This window comes from Malus domestica, chromosome 10 (assembly GCF_042453785.1).
Source record: "Malus domestica chromosome 10, GDT2T_hap1".
Classification (NCBI taxonomy): Eukaryota; Viridiplantae; Streptophyta; class Magnoliopsida; order Rosales; family Rosaceae; genus Malus; species Malus domestica.
Window position 1 is genome coordinate 10,584,078 of NC_091670.1, and position 16,475 is coordinate 10,600,552.

General features: G+C 38.3%; 2 protein-coding genes across 6 annotated transcripts; one reads left to right on the top strand and one right to left on the bottom strand.

Moving 5' to 3' along the window:
• The first annotated feature begins 1,572 nt into the window (after nt 1-1,572).
• Nucleotides 1,573-7,958, top strand: LOC114827553 (coatomer subunit gamma-like). Its single transcript, XM_029109576.2, has 18 exons — nt 1,573-1,881; nt 2,328-2,422; nt 2,531-2,581; nt 2,728-2,841; nt 2,930-3,130; nt 3,208-3,309; nt 3,732-3,839; nt 3,918-4,148; nt 4,439-4,689; nt 4,823-4,994; nt 5,077-5,232; nt 5,355-5,405; nt 5,603-5,743; nt 5,840-6,037; nt 6,134-6,265; nt 6,348-6,521; nt 6,908-7,147; nt 7,396-7,958. Exons 1-18 carry the CDS (start codon nt 1,836-1,838, stop codon nt 7,591-7,593), a joined length of 2,661 nt encoding a protein of 886 aa, XP_028965409.1. The 5' UTR covers nt 1,573-1,835; the 3' UTR covers nt 7,594-7,958.
• A 2,490-nt stretch (nt 7,959-10,448) lies between these two features.
• Nucleotides 10,449-15,212, bottom strand: LOC114827554 (putative proline-rich receptor-like protein kinase PERK6). Of its 5 annotated transcripts, none has more exons than XM_070806871.1 (11): nt 15,085-15,212; nt 14,561-14,800; nt 13,628-14,488; nt 12,594-13,109; nt 12,393-12,479; nt 12,227-12,297; nt 12,050-12,126; nt 11,789-11,936; nt 11,401-11,562; nt 11,082-11,284; nt 10,449-10,695 (listed from the first exon to the last, which is right to left on the bottom strand). In XM_070806871.1, exons 2-11 carry the CDS (start codon nt 14,706-14,708, stop codon nt 10,692-10,694), a joined length of 2,277 nt encoding a protein of 758 aa, XP_070662972.1. In that variant the 5' UTR covers nt 14,709-14,800; nt 15,085-15,212; the 3' UTR covers nt 10,449-10,691. The 5 variants fall into 5 exon arrangements, with proteins under 5 accessions (XP_070662972.1, XP_028965415.1, XP_028965410.1 ...); XM_029109582.2 differs by having other exon boundaries at nt 13,628-14,470; nt 15,085-15,211; XM_029109577.2 differs by having other exon boundaries at nt 13,628-14,800.
• Nucleotides 15,213-16,475: the final 1,263 nt, after the last annotated feature.

The following is a 16,475-nucleotide window of genomic DNA, read 5'->3' on the forward strand; positions in this document are numbered from 1 at the left end:
TTTTTCCTCACGGGAAAGCTGCACCTCCTCTACCTCCTCCATGGATGCACTGCACTAGAATTTTGATTGTATCACGGTCCATCCATAACTATCTCATTTAACAAAATAAATTTCCTAGGCGTAGCCCATATAGTCCTAGGTGTGAATTTGTCCTCCCTATTGTAATATTTGGAGGGTTTCCCAAGGATCTTCATAGGCGTTTTTCTGGCATCCGGGTGGTCCTAGAACCACCTTGGTCCCTATATGGATCAGCCCTTGCTTGCATGCACCATCGGTGCACTGGGAAGTGCAGTGATCCTAAACCTAAGAGCTTCAAGCTCTAGCTTGTAGTTTCATGTGAGATTTCCTTGTTCCTTTGAATATTTGGGATTTTCTTGTTGGTGTTGTGATTCCGAGTAAAGACTTAATGGTTAAATTTTGTTCTTTTCGCTGTGCATGCTTTATGTTTCGTTTTTCCAGAATCCGGCGAGCTCCATGACCAAACCCGGCTAATCTCGACCACGATTATTACTCACAATGGTAGAATCTTGTTCCTTTTCATTTTAGCATCATTTTTGTGCTTAAATTACAATTTTTAATGGAGTTTTAAGTCGAGATCGGAATAGGGATGAATCCTTACCAAATTTTCCAATGTTCTCCCTTGAGGGGTCCGGTGACCCATGTTATAAATCGTGGCTAACGTTAGCCTTGCATCATCTCCACCTCGAGCTCTCGGGCCAGCGATTCGGGCCTGACCTGTCGCTCAGGCCCTTTTCAGCGCTAAAGCCCGCATGGGCTGGACTTGATTGCCCTAGCGATTTGGTCCTATTCTGTCCACGGTCCATCGGGCTAAAGGCCTTGCTGTACTTGGTCTAATGGCTGAGGCATAGGCAATTGGGGGCTATTATGGGCTGTCTGCATGTTTGGAGTTGATTTGAGGTGGTGGATGACATCCTAGCTTCTCAACTAGAGTCGATTAATTACGTCAATTCAGTTTAAATTTTGTGATTTAAATTCCAATAGATTGGGAGGAAAATATATGAGGAAATGTAAGGCTATTTCTATCTGAAATGGCTAAACATAGCCCTGTCTAGCTTTGAATTTTTTTTTTAAATGAACAATATCAGACTATACTCATGTATCGTCTCTAACCGATGAGCTAAAACATAACCCCTTAATAATTTTTTTAGTTTTAAGTTTATACTTTAAATTTATTGCTTAATTTAATTAAACTACCGTTTAATGTTTTCAAATCTAACCGTTGAATTTGAATCAATTATTACAATTAAAGAGTTGACTAAAAAAAAATAGGTTTAGAAGGGAACTTCATTTGGCCAGCCTGATGCTCATTTGGCCAAATAATAACTTGATGGGCTTCGTATAATTATAACCCAATCATCAGTTAGTGATGAATTTTTGAACAAATCAAGTCATTTTTTTGCTTTGAACCTTGTAAAGCCCTTTCCATTTGAGGTGGCTTAACAACCACTAACTATTCCTCAAAAAAAAAAAAAAACAACCACTAACTATTACTTTTGAGTGGAAGAGTAACTTAGAAATTCAACTCTTACTAGAACCACGAGCCACAAGACGTGGCGCACTACTATTGGGCAGACACTTCACCACCACCAGATCCTCAGCCACAGAGGAACCGAACTCCATCGTCTAGTTCACCATCTGATCTGAAGCCCTCTGTGCGGTTGTTTTTAGAAAGAAACCCTCATTTTTCTCTTGTCATTCCTCCTTCAAACTACCTCACTCGCGAAGCGAACCAACGAACAACACACAGAGAGAAGAGAGAGGGAGGTTTTAGTCCTACAGTTTTTGCACATCTCAGAGATTCACTTCGTTCTGCGATGGCTCAGCCTCTCGTGAAGAAGGACGACGATCGCGACGACGAAGGTATGTCCCCTCACTCACAGACCTCTCAATTGTTCTCGCTCTCCAATTCGATCTGGTTTTTTCTCCCAATTTTGTTCAACTTCGGCTCTCTGTGTTGCGACTCATCAATCGGCGATTCGTGTTCCCAGATCTCTTTGTTTTAGCGGTTTTGTTTCTCGATTTACCTACTGTGAGGCATTTGAATCGGATATGAGTGAATTAGGGTTTAATTATTGTTGATCTGCTTCAATTTGTCCTGATCTGGATATTTTCTAAGTTTTGTTGAGGTTATGTCGCAATGCGGTTAGTAAAATTGTGGCAAATCTACTCAGTTTGTCTTTATTTAATGCCAGTGGGATAGTGATAGGGATCTTGTAGCCTCGTTTAATTAGGTCCGGGTTTCGCGGTATTAGAAATGTTAATGGTGTGATTCTTGTTGTAATTGTTTTAATGTTGATTTTCTGCAGAGTACTCTCCGTTTCTGGGGATTGAGAAGGGTGCTGTTCTTCAGGAAGCGAGGGTTTTTAATGATCCTCAACTCGACGCTAGAAGATGCTCCCAGGTTATTGCTTTGCACCACCAAATTATCCATCTAATTGCCTTTTTTCTGTCTTCTTATTTGCTCAGCAGAAACTGATTTTGTATGTTTGGCATTGTCGTCAATTTTCAGGTTATCACAAAGCTTTTGTATCTACTGAACCAGGGGGAAACCTTTACAAAGGTCAGGTTTCTTCTGTACCGAATGGTTCTGTTGCTCCCTTGACATTGATCAATATCTTATTGTCAATTTGAGTGATCTAGTTGCATCATTTTGTTATTGTATACTTTGGCCATCAATTGATTCTTGTTACTTTGTATAATTATTAGGTTGAAGCTACAGAAGTTTTCTTTTCCGTGACCAAGCTTTTCCAATCGAGAGATATAGGATTGAGGAGAATGGTTTATCTGATCATAAAAGAGTTGTCCCCCTCTGCAGATGAGGTGACTCGACTTTGTATCATTTAATTTCCTTCGTACATTTGCATGCTCAAAAATTGGGACTGACTTCTGAAATTTTTCTCATAACAAGGTTATTATTGTGACAAGCTCCCTGATGAAGGATATGAATAGTAAAACAGACATGTATCGGGCAAATGCCATCCGTGTCCTCTGTCGGATTACAGATGGAACCCTTCTTACCCAGATTGAGCGGTATCTGAAACAAGCCATTGTTGATAAGAATCCAGTGGTTGCAAGTGCAGCTCTAGTCAGTGGGATCCATCTGCTCCAGGTACTGTTTCTGCTGTACATAAGTCTCAGGTTTTATTTATTTGTTGGCTTTGTACCCTTATCTTTCTCTTTTGACAGACTAACCCAGAGATTGTCAAAAGATGGAGTAATGAGGTTCAGGAAGCTGTCCAGTCAAGAGCAGCCCTTGTACAGTTTCATGCACTGGCTTTACTTCATCAGGTATGTGCCATAGTTGGTTTGGTTTTCAGACTTTACATTCAAGATTTTTTCTTTCCTGAAACATAGAGGAAGCTTTTAGTCAAAATCCATTCCATATGGTTATTTACCACATCATTTCTTAACTAATTACTTGCATTTATAGACAAATGTTTGGTTGATGTGAGCAAGTGGGCTAGGTGTGCAGTGATTTGTTGTTTTGCAGACTGGTTCAGCTTTTAATTCTCAATCATGGGCCCTTGTTTCCTTTTTTAGCATTCATTCCATATAATGTGATTCTTGTAGGTGAACCTTCATTCTTTAAGTTTTAAAGTGGAATACAAAGAAAGATTCTGCATCTACTCAACAATTTTCATTATAATAATTATAAATTATCCTTTTTACAATTGAAAGGTGTTGATAATCTTGTACTTTTGACATTGCAGATACGACAGAATGACCGTCTTGCTGTGAGCAAGTTGGTTACCAGCTTGACAAGGGGGACTGTCCGCTCTCCATTGGCCCAGTGCCTTTTGATTCGTTATACTAGTCAGGTGCTTATTCTTATGGACCTTTTATTTTAGCTTCGTTGGTGTTTTGATGCTTTATTTTAGTAAATTATTTGTCTATAGGTTATCCGCGAGTCTGGAAATGCACAAGCGGGCGACCGTCCCTTTTACGATTATCTTGAGGCTTGTCTTCGCCACAAAGCGGAGATGGTGATTTTGGAGGCTGCTAGAGCAATTACAGAGCTCCATGGTGTGACCCCCAGAGAACTTACTCCAGCAATCACTGTTCTGCAGCTATTTCTAAGCTCTTCGAAACCAGTTCTAAGATTTGCTGCTGTCCGCACCTTGAACAAGGCATCCTTCTTCTCCTTTTACTCTACTAAACATTGTGTTTGAAATTTATTATAATAAAGTGACCTGCTGTCCTGAGTTCTGCTTTTGTAGTTTTGAGATAGATGAGAAATCCTATATGAAAAGAGTTTGAGGGTAATCTGAGGCAATTACTGATAGTATGTAGATTTTAGTTCTGTTTCTTTATTCTGCATGTGAAACAAGGCTTGTTAGACTAAATTATTTTGATTGCAGTTATTTTCTTGCTTCCCGGTGAATGATATTCCTGATAATCACTTTGACCTTTCTTCCAGGTGGCAATGACACATCCAGTGCCTGTCACAAACTGCAACATTGATATGGAGAGTTTGATTTCTGACCAGAACAGAAGCATTGCCACACTTGCAATCACAACACTTCTGAAGACAGGAAATGAATCAAGTGTGGATCGCTTGATGAAGCAGATAACTAATTTCATGTCAGATATCGCTGACGAGTTCAAAATTGTTGTTGTGGAAGCCATAAGATCGTTGTGTTTGAAATTTCCTTTGAAGTTCAGAGCTCTGTGAGTGATCTACCACATACTCAAAATTTTGTTTGAGAACGTTTGGTTTCATGTTGTTCATCTTTCAGTGCACATATTCTTATTTGTCTTCGTTGTTTTCAAAGTAATGGTCACTGCTTCTTGTTTTCTACAGGATGAACTTTTTGAGCAACATTCTCAGAGAAGAAGGTGGATTTGAGTACAAAAAGGCAATTGTTGATTCAATTGTGATTCTCATTAGAGATATCCCTGATGCAAAAGAAAGTGGCTTGCTTCATCTCTGTGAGTTCATCGAAGATTGTGAATTCACCTATCTTTCTACACAGGTGGGATTTATCTATCATAAACTTGGTGAAGAATCTATTCCTCTTAATACTCTTTTGGCTGATTGAGATATTTTATTATTAGATACTCCACTTTTTGGGCATTGAAGGGCCAAAAACCTCTGATCCAAGCAAGTATATAAGGTACATATATAATCGAGTACATCTTGAGAATGCCACTGTTCGCGCGAGTGCAGTTAGTACATTGGCAAAATTTGGTGCTATGGTTGATTCATTGAAGGTAACATCTTTTTCAATGAATTATGGTTTAATCTGATCCCCCTCCCCCTCTATACAAAGAAGATATGTTTGTCTATGGTTACTGATGACAATGAACTATAATTATTTTTTTCTATGTATCAGCCGCGAGTGTTTATTCTGCTGCGACGATGTCTCTTTGACAGTGATGATGAGGTATCCTATATGTATATTCAAGGCCTTAAATTTAGGTTATATATAACATGTATGAGCATTCACCTAAAACGAGGTATCTGGCTCTGTACAAATCTGCTTCTGAGTTTCTGTGTTCCTGTGCCATTTCTTTCATGATTTTTTTTGTTTTAGCTTCAGTATATAGTTATATACTGAATTTCTTTTTGGTACTCTCTCAGGTTCGTGATAGGGCAACACTCTATCTAAATACGCTTGGAGGAGATGGTTCAGTTGTTGAGACTGACAATGATGTAAAGGACTTCCTCTTTGGGTCTCTGGATGTCCCACTTGTCAATCTGGAGACAAGTTTGAAGAATTATGTGAGTAACATAACCTCCATTTGCTTTTTGTTTTTGTGCCCTTAAGGTCCTTATCTTGTGTTTTGACTTCTGAGGATTGTTTTAATGTGATTATAGGAGGCTTCGGAAGAACCATTTGACATTAATTCTGTACCCAAGGAGGTTAAGTCGCAGCCACTTGCTGAGAAGAAAGCTCAAAGTAAAAAGCCAACTGGTCTTGGTGCTCTTCCAACTGGCCCTGCATCCACAGTTGCTGCTTATGAGACATTGCTTTCCTCTATTCCGGAGTATTCAAACTTTGGGAAACTATTCAAGGTTCTGCAACGTGAATATTTTCTCATACCTTAAATGCACGTTACAGCTCATGTTTTTTGTCTTAGGAATTAATTGCGTACTTTTTTCACATGTCAGTCCTCAGCACCTGTGGAGTTAACAGAGCCAGAAACTGAATATGCAGTTAATGTTGTCAAGCACATTTTTGATAGCCATGTTGTGTTCCAGTACAACTGCACCAATACCATTCCCGAGCAATTACTGGAAGATGTAAAGCCCTTTTTTATATTAAAAAAGCACTTTTACTTTTGTAGTTAGGCGTCAGAATTTCCTTACAACTCTCTGCCTGTAGGTCATTGTCGTGGTTGATGCTTCAGAAGCTGAGGAATTTTCTGAAGTGGCATCCAGGTCTCTCAGGTCTCTTCCATATGATACACCTGGACAAACCTTTTTGGCATTTGAGAAGCCAGAAGGTGTCCCTGCAGTTGGAAAATTTACAAACTTGTTGAGGTTCATTGTTAAAGAGGTATCAAGTTCTTCCCTTTATCCCTGTTTATAGACCAACTTTCTTGACAATTAACTAATCATTTGGCACTGGTCATTTTGAGTGCAGCCTACTTTAAGCTAATAAAACTATTGAAAGCTATATGTGATTTTTCACGTTCTATATAATGTGCAATTCTTGTCATCTACAACCATCACATCACAGATATACTGTTCAAAGCTTATAGTTGATCTTTACTTGTAATAACCTGCACCATTAAATCAGATTTTTCCTATGAACATACACAATGATATACGATATCAAATCCTGCAAGAAAATAATAAATATACAATATTAAGAAGCCAACCCTTAGAACTTTTGAGCTTTGTCTGAATCCCTTTTCTCATGAGCCGGGGGTGTGCCACTAGGTTGATCCAACCACTGGTGAGGCAGAGGAAGATGGTGTGGAAGATGAATACCAGCTGGAAGATCTTGAGGTTGTCGCTGCAGATTACATTTTGAAGGTTCCAGTCTTCAATTTCAAGAATGCTTGGGATAGCATGGGTGCTGATTTTGAGCGGGTAGATGAATATGGCCTGGGGCCAAGGGAGAACTTGACTGAAGCTGTTAATGCTGTCATCAACCTCCTTGGAATGCAGCCCTGTGAGGTAATTTTGTTTTAAGATTAAACGTCTATGATTTGTCTTTATGCAAGTACTTGTGGAATCAGTTGATCTGGATGTTAAAAAGTCTGAGGGCTTTTTATCGCTGCGCTTCAACAACGCAGATGCATAATGGATACAATACCTCTATAAATCTGCAGTAGATACTTAACAATGCATTATATTCTGTTCCTGCTTGAAGTTTGAAGTGGTAACGTTTTATAGTGATAACATATATTGTGTGCATGGCTCAGGGCACAGAGGTCGTTGCCAGCAACTCAAGGTCACACACATGCGTATTGTCCGGTGTGTACATAGGCAATGTGAAGGTTCTTGTGCGGTTGTTATTTGGAATTGACAGTTCATCGAAGGAGGTTGCGATGAAACTTACTGTCAGATCGGAGGATGGAGCTGTCAGTGATGCCATTCATGAGATTGTGGCCAGCGGCTAGTTGGTTAATGCTGTCATTGAACAACAGCTTTTTCACTTTTCTATAATGAGAGCAGTGGCGGGGGATACGGCTGCATACAGATCAAAATATTTTGTAGAAAGAAATGAACATTACTAGTTTGAGGTCGAGGGGCTTGCGAGAGGTCAATTTGCATTTTCGATTGAGCGTTTGGCTGCTCATCTGCTTAATTAGTAATAATTTGGTCGGAATCGTATCGTGTCAAGATATCGTTGGATTGATATACCAGTCACCCAATTTTTCTTGTTTATTCAAGTGTAGTTTTTCTTTCCAATTACATTTGTTGTGGTAGACCTGAATTTTGAGACACCGAATCGCAAAGAAGATAATTGTATTACTGTTTGGTTCCTCTGGTTTTCCTCTTCTTCCTTCCCTTGCAAAGTTTTACCTTTGTTGGCATCTGTTGTCCCAAATCTTAAACCATCGTGACTGTAAAGTTGAAAGTTATGATGCATCATCAATAAATAGTATACAGCCATCAAGTGTCCGTTTGTGATTACATCCGTACTAAACACTGTCATAAGCACTTTTGTTAGAACTGCTTTTATTTGAAACACGTTTGAATTTTTTATTTTTTTATTTGAAACACGTTTGAATTTTATATAGCAATTAGGCTTTGTATCTTTGCAATGCCTCTTCGACTATCTCTAATCCTTGGAGACAAAGCTTAAAAATTTAACCCCGAAAATTTTAAGCCATAATTTAGAAACTGCTTTTCTCCTTCAATCCTTATGACTTAAAATTTTAGCACGAGATTATTAAATAATGGTTTTAGCCCTTTTTTTTGGGTAATATTTTTTTTTTGAAAATAAAATATATGTAGATTATCCTAATTTATTTTTATGAACATTTTAATCTAAATATATTTAAATTTCGATAAGTAATTAAAAACCATACAAATACATAGGCATTTTAAAGTTTAAAGTTAAATTTGATTTAAATAATTTTCTTAAATAATTTAAAAACGTTAGATTTAATTTTCTGCTGTCAAATCATTTTTTTTACCATTATATTTGATCTCATTTGATCATAGCCGTTAGATTATAAGTAACAAACAAAAAAAGGTTTGAAATAAGACAGTTTGGTGAGTTCAGAATAATTTAAGTCAGACTTAAATTATGGGGGAAATTTAGCCCAGATATATATTTTCTCCCCGGGGCTTATTTTAGTCCAATGGTTGGAGATGGTTTGGGGGGGGGGCTTAAAACTTTATCCCATGGGTTGGAGATGGTCTTATAACTCGACCTTAATTTTGCTCTCCCCTGATATTAAAATTGATAGTGCTATCCACACATACATTTTTACTTCTCACACACCTCTTTTAATTTTTGACCGTCGGATCTGATAATTGAAGAAGATGAATGGCAAAAATTTTATCACGGGTATGTGGAAAGTAAAAACGGGTGTGGGAATAGCAATTTCCAACTATAATATCACCATGTCGCACCTTGGACCTCAATATTCCCTTCACTTTGGTGAGATTTTGTCAATTTTGTCAAAAGGCCGTCAAATGTTCTGGCGTGAAAGGGTAATTTAGTCATTTCAGCCAAAGTGGCATTTAAAAAATCATTTTATGTTGATGTGACCCTATGTGAAAAAACAAAAAAGAAAAAAAAGAAAAAAGAAAACTAGAAAAAATCCCGCCCCAAATCTACCTTCACCGGTGACAGTACAATAATGTCCCACCCTCTCTGATCACAAGTAAACTTTGCATGCACTTGACGTTTATAATATTATTTGTAACATAAACCTGTGACATGACATTCTTGCATCATATCTGCTCATTAATTGTGATATGCATTAGTGTCTATTATTTATTGTACTGGTCCGAGCATAGGACAAGCCCACGTGTATGCTCACATTGCACTACTTACATTCGCTTTGGATCCAAAGTTAGGTGTTAGCTTATTCCTCTTAGGGTTGTGGTAGATCCCTTAGGGTGATAGACATTTATGTGATGCGTTTTGCTTAACTTCATGGTGTAATACTAGAATGTAAACCTTAACACCCAACCTGTTCATGTAGCTACTTTCTACATGACTCGTGTGCCATCATTAGTTAATGAGCATTGATTTTCTTATTTGATGGTGATTTGAGATTTGATGATGAGATATTTTTTGTAGCAGCACCTTATATCCTTTGACTCACTCGTGCTAAAGGGTAACTACTATATACTAGTATTATATTATTATTTTTAGGATGCTATATACATGATTTACAACATGGGGTTACATGTTTTCGAAAAAGTTTTCAAAACTTTATTTTTATAAACCTAGTCACCATTGTTTTTTTGCCCTCCAGGATTTAGTGGTAGAGCTCTAATGATGACGAGTATTTCTGGAAAAAGCTGAGACGAAGGAAGTTTCTTCGTATGGTATAAATGTTCTTTACTCCTACTGCAACTTACTTATGCTCTGACATCACTTGTGTGATAAGGGTTCAACCCTGCTAACATGCACATTCTAGCATTAGTTATTTTAGGGTTTAAATTAGGAGCACTTTACACATCACCATCACTGTATGGCTTTGTCACCTTCGAGGTCTCGACCAACACAACTCGATTCGGATGTCCAGGTGAACATTTCTGAATCGGGGTGTGTCAGTTCTTTAGGTTTGGAAGATGGATTTTTCCTTTCGTAATTTTTTCTTTGTCAGCGATTAAAGCCCATGTCACCATGGATATGTGGGCAATTCCTTCGAAAAATATCAGCATGCTACTGCAGATGACAATATTACTGTTTGCAGTTTACTCTCAGGCATGTTGGTTTTGCAGTTTGGTTCCAATACATTGTAAATTATTGTAGCAAAAATTTCCATCTATTCTCAAATCTCACCAATTTTCAACAGTAATAATATTAGATATTAAAGTTAGAAAATACAAACACATAAGGTACTGGTCAAATATTCTTCCAAATGCATGTGTTTGTTTCATAACAGTAGCAAATCCAAACACACATAGCTATTTCCAAAAGAAAGAAGAAAATAAACAGAAAAACAGAAGAAAGAAATCACAACTCCTCCTTCAATGGTGCCCTTGTCTAACACAACGTCGCAATTATGCTTCTACCGCCATCTTCGACCTACCTGAAATCAATCAGACGTATATCTGTTAAGCTTCTGCTGGTGCAGGGTGAATACAAAAACGTCTGCAGGGAACGAAGAGTGACACACACACTAATGCCTACCACTTTTTCGACACGATACATACAACTATAGCATCATCATCCATCTTAGTGCGTTAGTTACCACTAATTAACATGAAGAGTCATTAATTTTAAGGCTCTATAATTATTAATTACTCCCAAAGGATTTATAACCAGTTCTCATTTTCTTTATTTGGACAGTCCCGTCCAAGTTTGAGGTACTATCGCTTGCTCAAACTGGACTGTGTGGCCGGTTGATCCCTTAATTTGTTATTCATCTCTTATAAGTTATTACTGCTAGAGGTTGCAGAGGGATTGAGGCCATACTCGCTTGTAGCACCGTACTCGCTGCTTGGATAATCTGTGCTGTCCATCAACGCCGGCTTCCTAAGCCCTTTCATTTTCGCGTTATACGAATCAGCTTCAAACTCGGAGGAAGCCATACTAGGAGAGCCAGACGACCCCAATTGTCCTTTAATCCCCTCGTGCAAGTCTTCCATTGAGACGTCGCCTTCCAATGCACGAACAATCTGCGTAAAATTTCAAATATCGCTTTAGATATATTTAAAAGGTTGTACATTATGCACAATATCAGCAACAAAAATGGCAGGAGCGGGTCTCATTTCTACATAGGAGTGGTCCTTACCTGGCTCATTTTCGGACGCTTCTTCGCAGAGTGTCGAACACTCGCAGCCGCACAAGCCACCATGCGTGCTACCTGTTCCTGGTTGTAATTGTTCTCTAGTCGTCGATCCAACAATTCAGAATAGTCCCCAGTATCTATTGCTTTCATGCAGAGAGGTCTTGCCTGTTGTTGTTCATGCATAATGCAGAGAATACGTAACTCATCATCATATTAAACTTGTTGTATATAAACAATTGAGATATCCACACTACCACAAGTAAAAATACGAATTCATCAAATCGATATTGGATATTGACAGTCTAATAACTTAACATTTGATTCAGTCTGTCAAGAGAACATAATTCATGTGTAATTGCAAGTTAATTCATTAGGGAGGGAGAGTTCGAACCCAGTCTACTAAGGTATCTTCCTCGTATTCCCCAGACAAGTCCACAGGGCGGCGTCCAGTAATGAGCTCCAGGAGCATAATACCAAAAGAGAAGACGTCAGACTTCTCGGTCAGCTTACCACTCGATGCGTACTCAGGAGCCAAGTACCTGCATCATCAGTTTGCCATAATATTAAATTCATATTCTGTGGTTAGTTTGTAACTTAAAGTTTTATATATCTTGCAAGTTAAATTAAGGAGCTGATGAGAAAAGTTCCTTACCCAAATGTTCCCATGACACGAGTTGATACATGGGTGACATTTTCCTGGTTTAGCTTTGCTAGTCCAAAATCTGCCACCTGAACATATCATGCATATAAATTAGCAAATAAAAACATTAGTCATCTTTTAATATGTTAAGCTATTCCTAGATTTCATTAACAAATTTGGGTTACATACCTTAGCTTCGAAACTATAGTCAATCAGAATATTTGCAGCTTTAATGTCACGGTGGATAATCTTTGGGTGACCTGAAAGAATCCAAATACGGTATGAGAACTAAGGTATAAGAGAGCAATGGATCAAAGGAATATACATAGTTGTAGTAATTTCACGAACTACTTACAGTCTTCATGCAAGTAAGCAAGCCCTTTAGCCGATCCCAACGCGATTTTGACCCTGTTGGCCCATTCCAAGGGTGGCCGATCCGCGCCTGTCAAATGATGAACAGTGAAGTATGATCACATCAGTTGAGATCTAACAAGTCGATAGATGATATAGTTAGTATATAAGGTATTGATGACGTAGAGTTAACTAGAATGCATACTGTGAAGGTGGAACTCGAGGTTGTTATTAGCAATAAATTCATAGACCAACAGCTTTCGCTCTCCTGCAAGGCAGTACCCAACAAGCGACACAAGGTGGCGATGATGAACACGGCTAATGATCTCAACCTCGGCTGCAAATTCACGGTCACCTTGTCCGCTACCCGCTTTGAGGCTCTTAACGGCAATTTCCTTTCCATTTGGCAACACCCCTTTGTGCACGTACCCAAAGCCACCTTGGCCTATTAGCTTGGCTTGCGCAAACCCTGAGGTTGCAGCCGCCAGCTCTTCATAGGTGAAGGTGCTCTTGTTGAACCCGAATGCCACATTAGGGTGTGGAGGTGGCAGAGGGGGACCGTGTGGACCGGAGAAGTTGGACGAGCTCATATCGCCACTCATCATGGGGGGTGCTCCACCGGATGTCATAGTCCAACCTCCATTGGGAGCACGGCCAGAAGGAGGCATATTAAGAACGTGCTCGGAGCTTTTAGGTCCACCTTGCCAATATTCACCACTTCCTGCCCATGCACAGTACCCATATTATTACATAAATATTAGTACACACACATATATATATGCAATTTTTTAAGGAGATCATATTTTTTTACCATAATTTTTTACTATTTTATATGGCAAGTAATGTATACATATCACGTCAATTAATGATTATATCTTATTGGATGCTGATTTTATGTTTCACTTGCCATATGAAATGTGGATGCACTAATGTGGTATAATAATGTGGTCTCCCAGCATTACTTTGTATATACTGTTATAAAATTACTATGGAGACCATATTTTTAGACCATATTTTGTATACTACTTGATGTGGCAGTTGATTTTTAGAATATTTCTTTAGTGATTTAAAGAAAAAAAAATCTAAATTGCCACATCATATAGTTTACAAAATATGATTTAAGTAAATCTGTTATCTAGAATTCAATCCATTTAAAAGTTCCATAAATGTTAATTAAACCATAAAGCAAATCAAAAGTTGTACAAGTGCTAGGAAAACAAAAAGACTTTGGAGAATTACCATTTGGACGATATGGATCAGGGTTCTCCATGAGGTGGGAAGCAGTCTGTCTCTTCTTCCTTCTCTTAGAGCAAGCCAAGAAAAGCAAAACAAAGACAAGCAACAACACCCCTGCTATAGCTACAACTCCTACGATTATAGGCATAGAGCTTCCTGAGTGCGAAGTTGGCGGCGATCCATCATTGTCCGACGATGATGAGCGATGTGACTTGCTTGATGATCCAAGTGCTGGGGGTGACCAATTCTCAGACGATTTCGGTGACCAATTCCCTTGAGATGATTTGGGTGGAGACTGAGAGTCATTTTGCCCTCCATTGTTCTGGGAAGAGGGAGATTTTTGGGAGTTGGAGTTTTGTGGGGGGGATTTATGGGAATTGGAGTTATTGTTCGAGTTGTTGTTCTTTGAGTTGTTGTTGTTGTTGTTGTTGTTATTTTTGTTGTCTGAGCTGTTTGAGTTGTTGTTATTTTTGTTGTCTGAGCTGTTTGAGTTGTTATTTTTGTTGTCTGAGTCGTTTGAGTTGCCGTTTGAGTTGGAATTGCCGCTTGAGTTTCCATTTGAATTGTTGTTGGAATTGTTGGAATTGCTGGAGTTGTCGTTGGAATTGTTCGAGTTGTTGTTGGAAGGCGGCGAGTTTTTCGAGTTGTTGGAAGACGATGAATTATCCGTTGAGTTATCCGAGTTGTTTGAGCTATTGGAAGATGATGAGTTACCCGAATTGTTGTTGTTTGAATTGTTGGACGAATTGTTGGACGAATTGTTGTCGGAGGGAGGCGACGAGTTGTTTGAATTATTGGACGGTGGCGGCGAGCTGTTTGACGAGCCGTTTGATGGCGATGAGTCACCTGAGGAGGATGAGTCACCTGAAGATGATGAGTCCTTTGGAGGAGATGGTGGGGGTGATGAACTTGAACCTGAACCTGAATCCGAATTACCTGAATCTGATGATGGTGGAGAGGGGGATGATGACGATGTCGATGATGACGACGACGATGACGATGATGGGGGAGTTGGCGATGAAGATGATGAAGAGTCAGACGATGGAGAATCTGATGACGAGTTCTGATCGTCAGAGGACCCCATTTTGGGAGGAGTTTTCGATCAATATTACAGTGGGTTTGTGCCGGAGAAACCCCCACTCCTTTGTTAGGTGAGCCTGTTGATGACCCCTATTTCTAACATTAGTCAAAGGTATAAAGAAGCAAACAAAATTTAGTCACGATTTGAAAAACAAAACAATCCAATGCAACAGAAAAAAATGTTCGGATCATGCATGCATGCCATATGTAAAGAATAATACAGAACCTACTAAGTTATTCAATCAAATAAAAAAAAAGTTATTCAATGCATGCATGCATGCACGTAATTACGTTGTTGTTTGCATGGTGTACCTAGTTAATTAGCTACGTGCATAGGGTTGTGTGTGAGAGAGACAAAGAGATAGAGAAGGAGATTGTACCTAAAGGAGGAGGGCATGCAACCGGGGAGGATTCTCAGAGGGAGAGGAAAACAAGTGGTATGATAATAATTCGAGGAAACAAATGTTCCTCCGACAAATGAGGAAGATTTCTCCACCCAACTTCTATTTTTTTTTGCAAATATTTCTCCTATTTGCTATTTTTGATTTGCACTTTTAATTCTTCGGTAAAAAACTGGCCTAAGGAAGTTCAAATTGTTGTCCCTCATTGACCATGTCCTCCTAGCTGTCTCCTAATCTATTCTAACAACATACGTCCACATTAAAAGATATTGGCAATCCAAAATTAGCTATTAGAAAAACAAAAATTGTTTCATCCCTTCGAGTCGGATGGTCTCTGGTCTTTCCTTGAAATGTTGTGGACCTCAAGTCTCAATTAATAACTGATCACGTAGTCTAACACGTGAGAGTTTGAATGTGGGATTTATTGATCCCACCCACCTTGTTGTATTGCCCCCCTCTTCTCCCTCCCCTCATCTGTTTCCATATCTGCCATCTATAAGACAAACTAGCTAGCAGAAAGTTGATATGATTTTCTTTGTTTTTCTCATTTTTATTTTTCAACTAATTCCGAATATGATCAGTTATAAATATATATATTTTAAAACAATGATAACATACATGATAAAGTTTCTTATTTTCGTTATACAACAAAATTGTTTTACCCCTACGAGTTGCTAGCTTGGATCTAAATTCAAAATGCATCAGGGTTTACTAGGAATAATTTCATTTTTTATTTTTTTTGTCTTAATTTACATTTTTATTCCTACAATAAATGTGGAAAAGGGAAACAACCCATTGATTGATTAGGTACATTTTTGTTATTATTATTTACATTGATAAAACATAATAGGTAGATTATAATATTCATATTTTTTTATGTAAGTTAGCTCGATACAAACTAAGAAGGTTTTCAAGAGTAGTCCTATTGGTCAGAACAATATTCTACACTTGAAGTTATATAATTTCCAATTAGAGATAAAAAGTAACTTCAAACATTTTAGAATTATTAAATTATGCTAGAAATTCTTCTTTAGTAGAAAATTAAAGTATTGCACGTTAGTAGAAAATTAGCAGTAATGCACATTAAGACTAGAAAGACAAGTAAAAGTTATTTTAATAGGGAAGTATGCCACCGATGTTTTTTAACTCAACATCCAAAGTCCATCGATAATCAGTGGTATCTGCACCGGTGGCTTTTAAAATATAACTCCATATCTAAAGTTTGTTGATAATAGGTGGTTAAGTTAAAGGTGTACGATATCATGCATGGTTCAAATTTAGTATATGAACAACTTTAACAAACTAAGAAATCAAGCTTTAGAGAGCAAAAAGAAAGAGAAATGCAGAAGAGAGAGAGAGATGATGTAACA

What these genes read in the sequence shown, in the direction of transcription:
- LOC114827553 (XM_029109576.2), top strand. Translation starts at nt 1,836, where the DNA reads ATGGCTCAGCCTCTCGTGAAGAAGGACGACGATCGCGACGACGAAG. An exon ending in CACTGGCTTTACTTCATCAG is followed by an intron (nt 3,310 to 3,731) that starts GTATGTGCCATA and finishes TTGACATTGCAG; the next exon opens with ATACGACAGAATGACCGTCT. An exon ending in TGAGGTTCATTGTTAAAGAG is followed by an intron (nt 6,522 to 6,907) that starts GTATCAAGTTCT and finishes GTGTGCCACTAG; the next exon opens with GTTGATCCAACCACTGGTGA.
- LOC114827554 (XM_029109577.2), bottom strand. Translation starts at nt 14,708, where the DNA reads ATGGGGTCCTCTGACGATCAGAACTCGTCATCAGATTCTCCATCGTCT. An exon ending in CCTCGAGTTCCACCTTCACA is followed by an intron (nt 12,480 to 12,593) that starts GTATGCATTCTA and finishes ATCATTTGACAG; the next exon opens with GCGCGGATCGGCCACCCTTG. An exon ending in CGTGTCATGGGAACATTTGG is followed by an intron (nt 11,937 to 12,049) that starts GTAAGGAACTTT and finishes CTGATGATGCAG; the next exon opens with GTACTTGGCTCCTGAGTACG.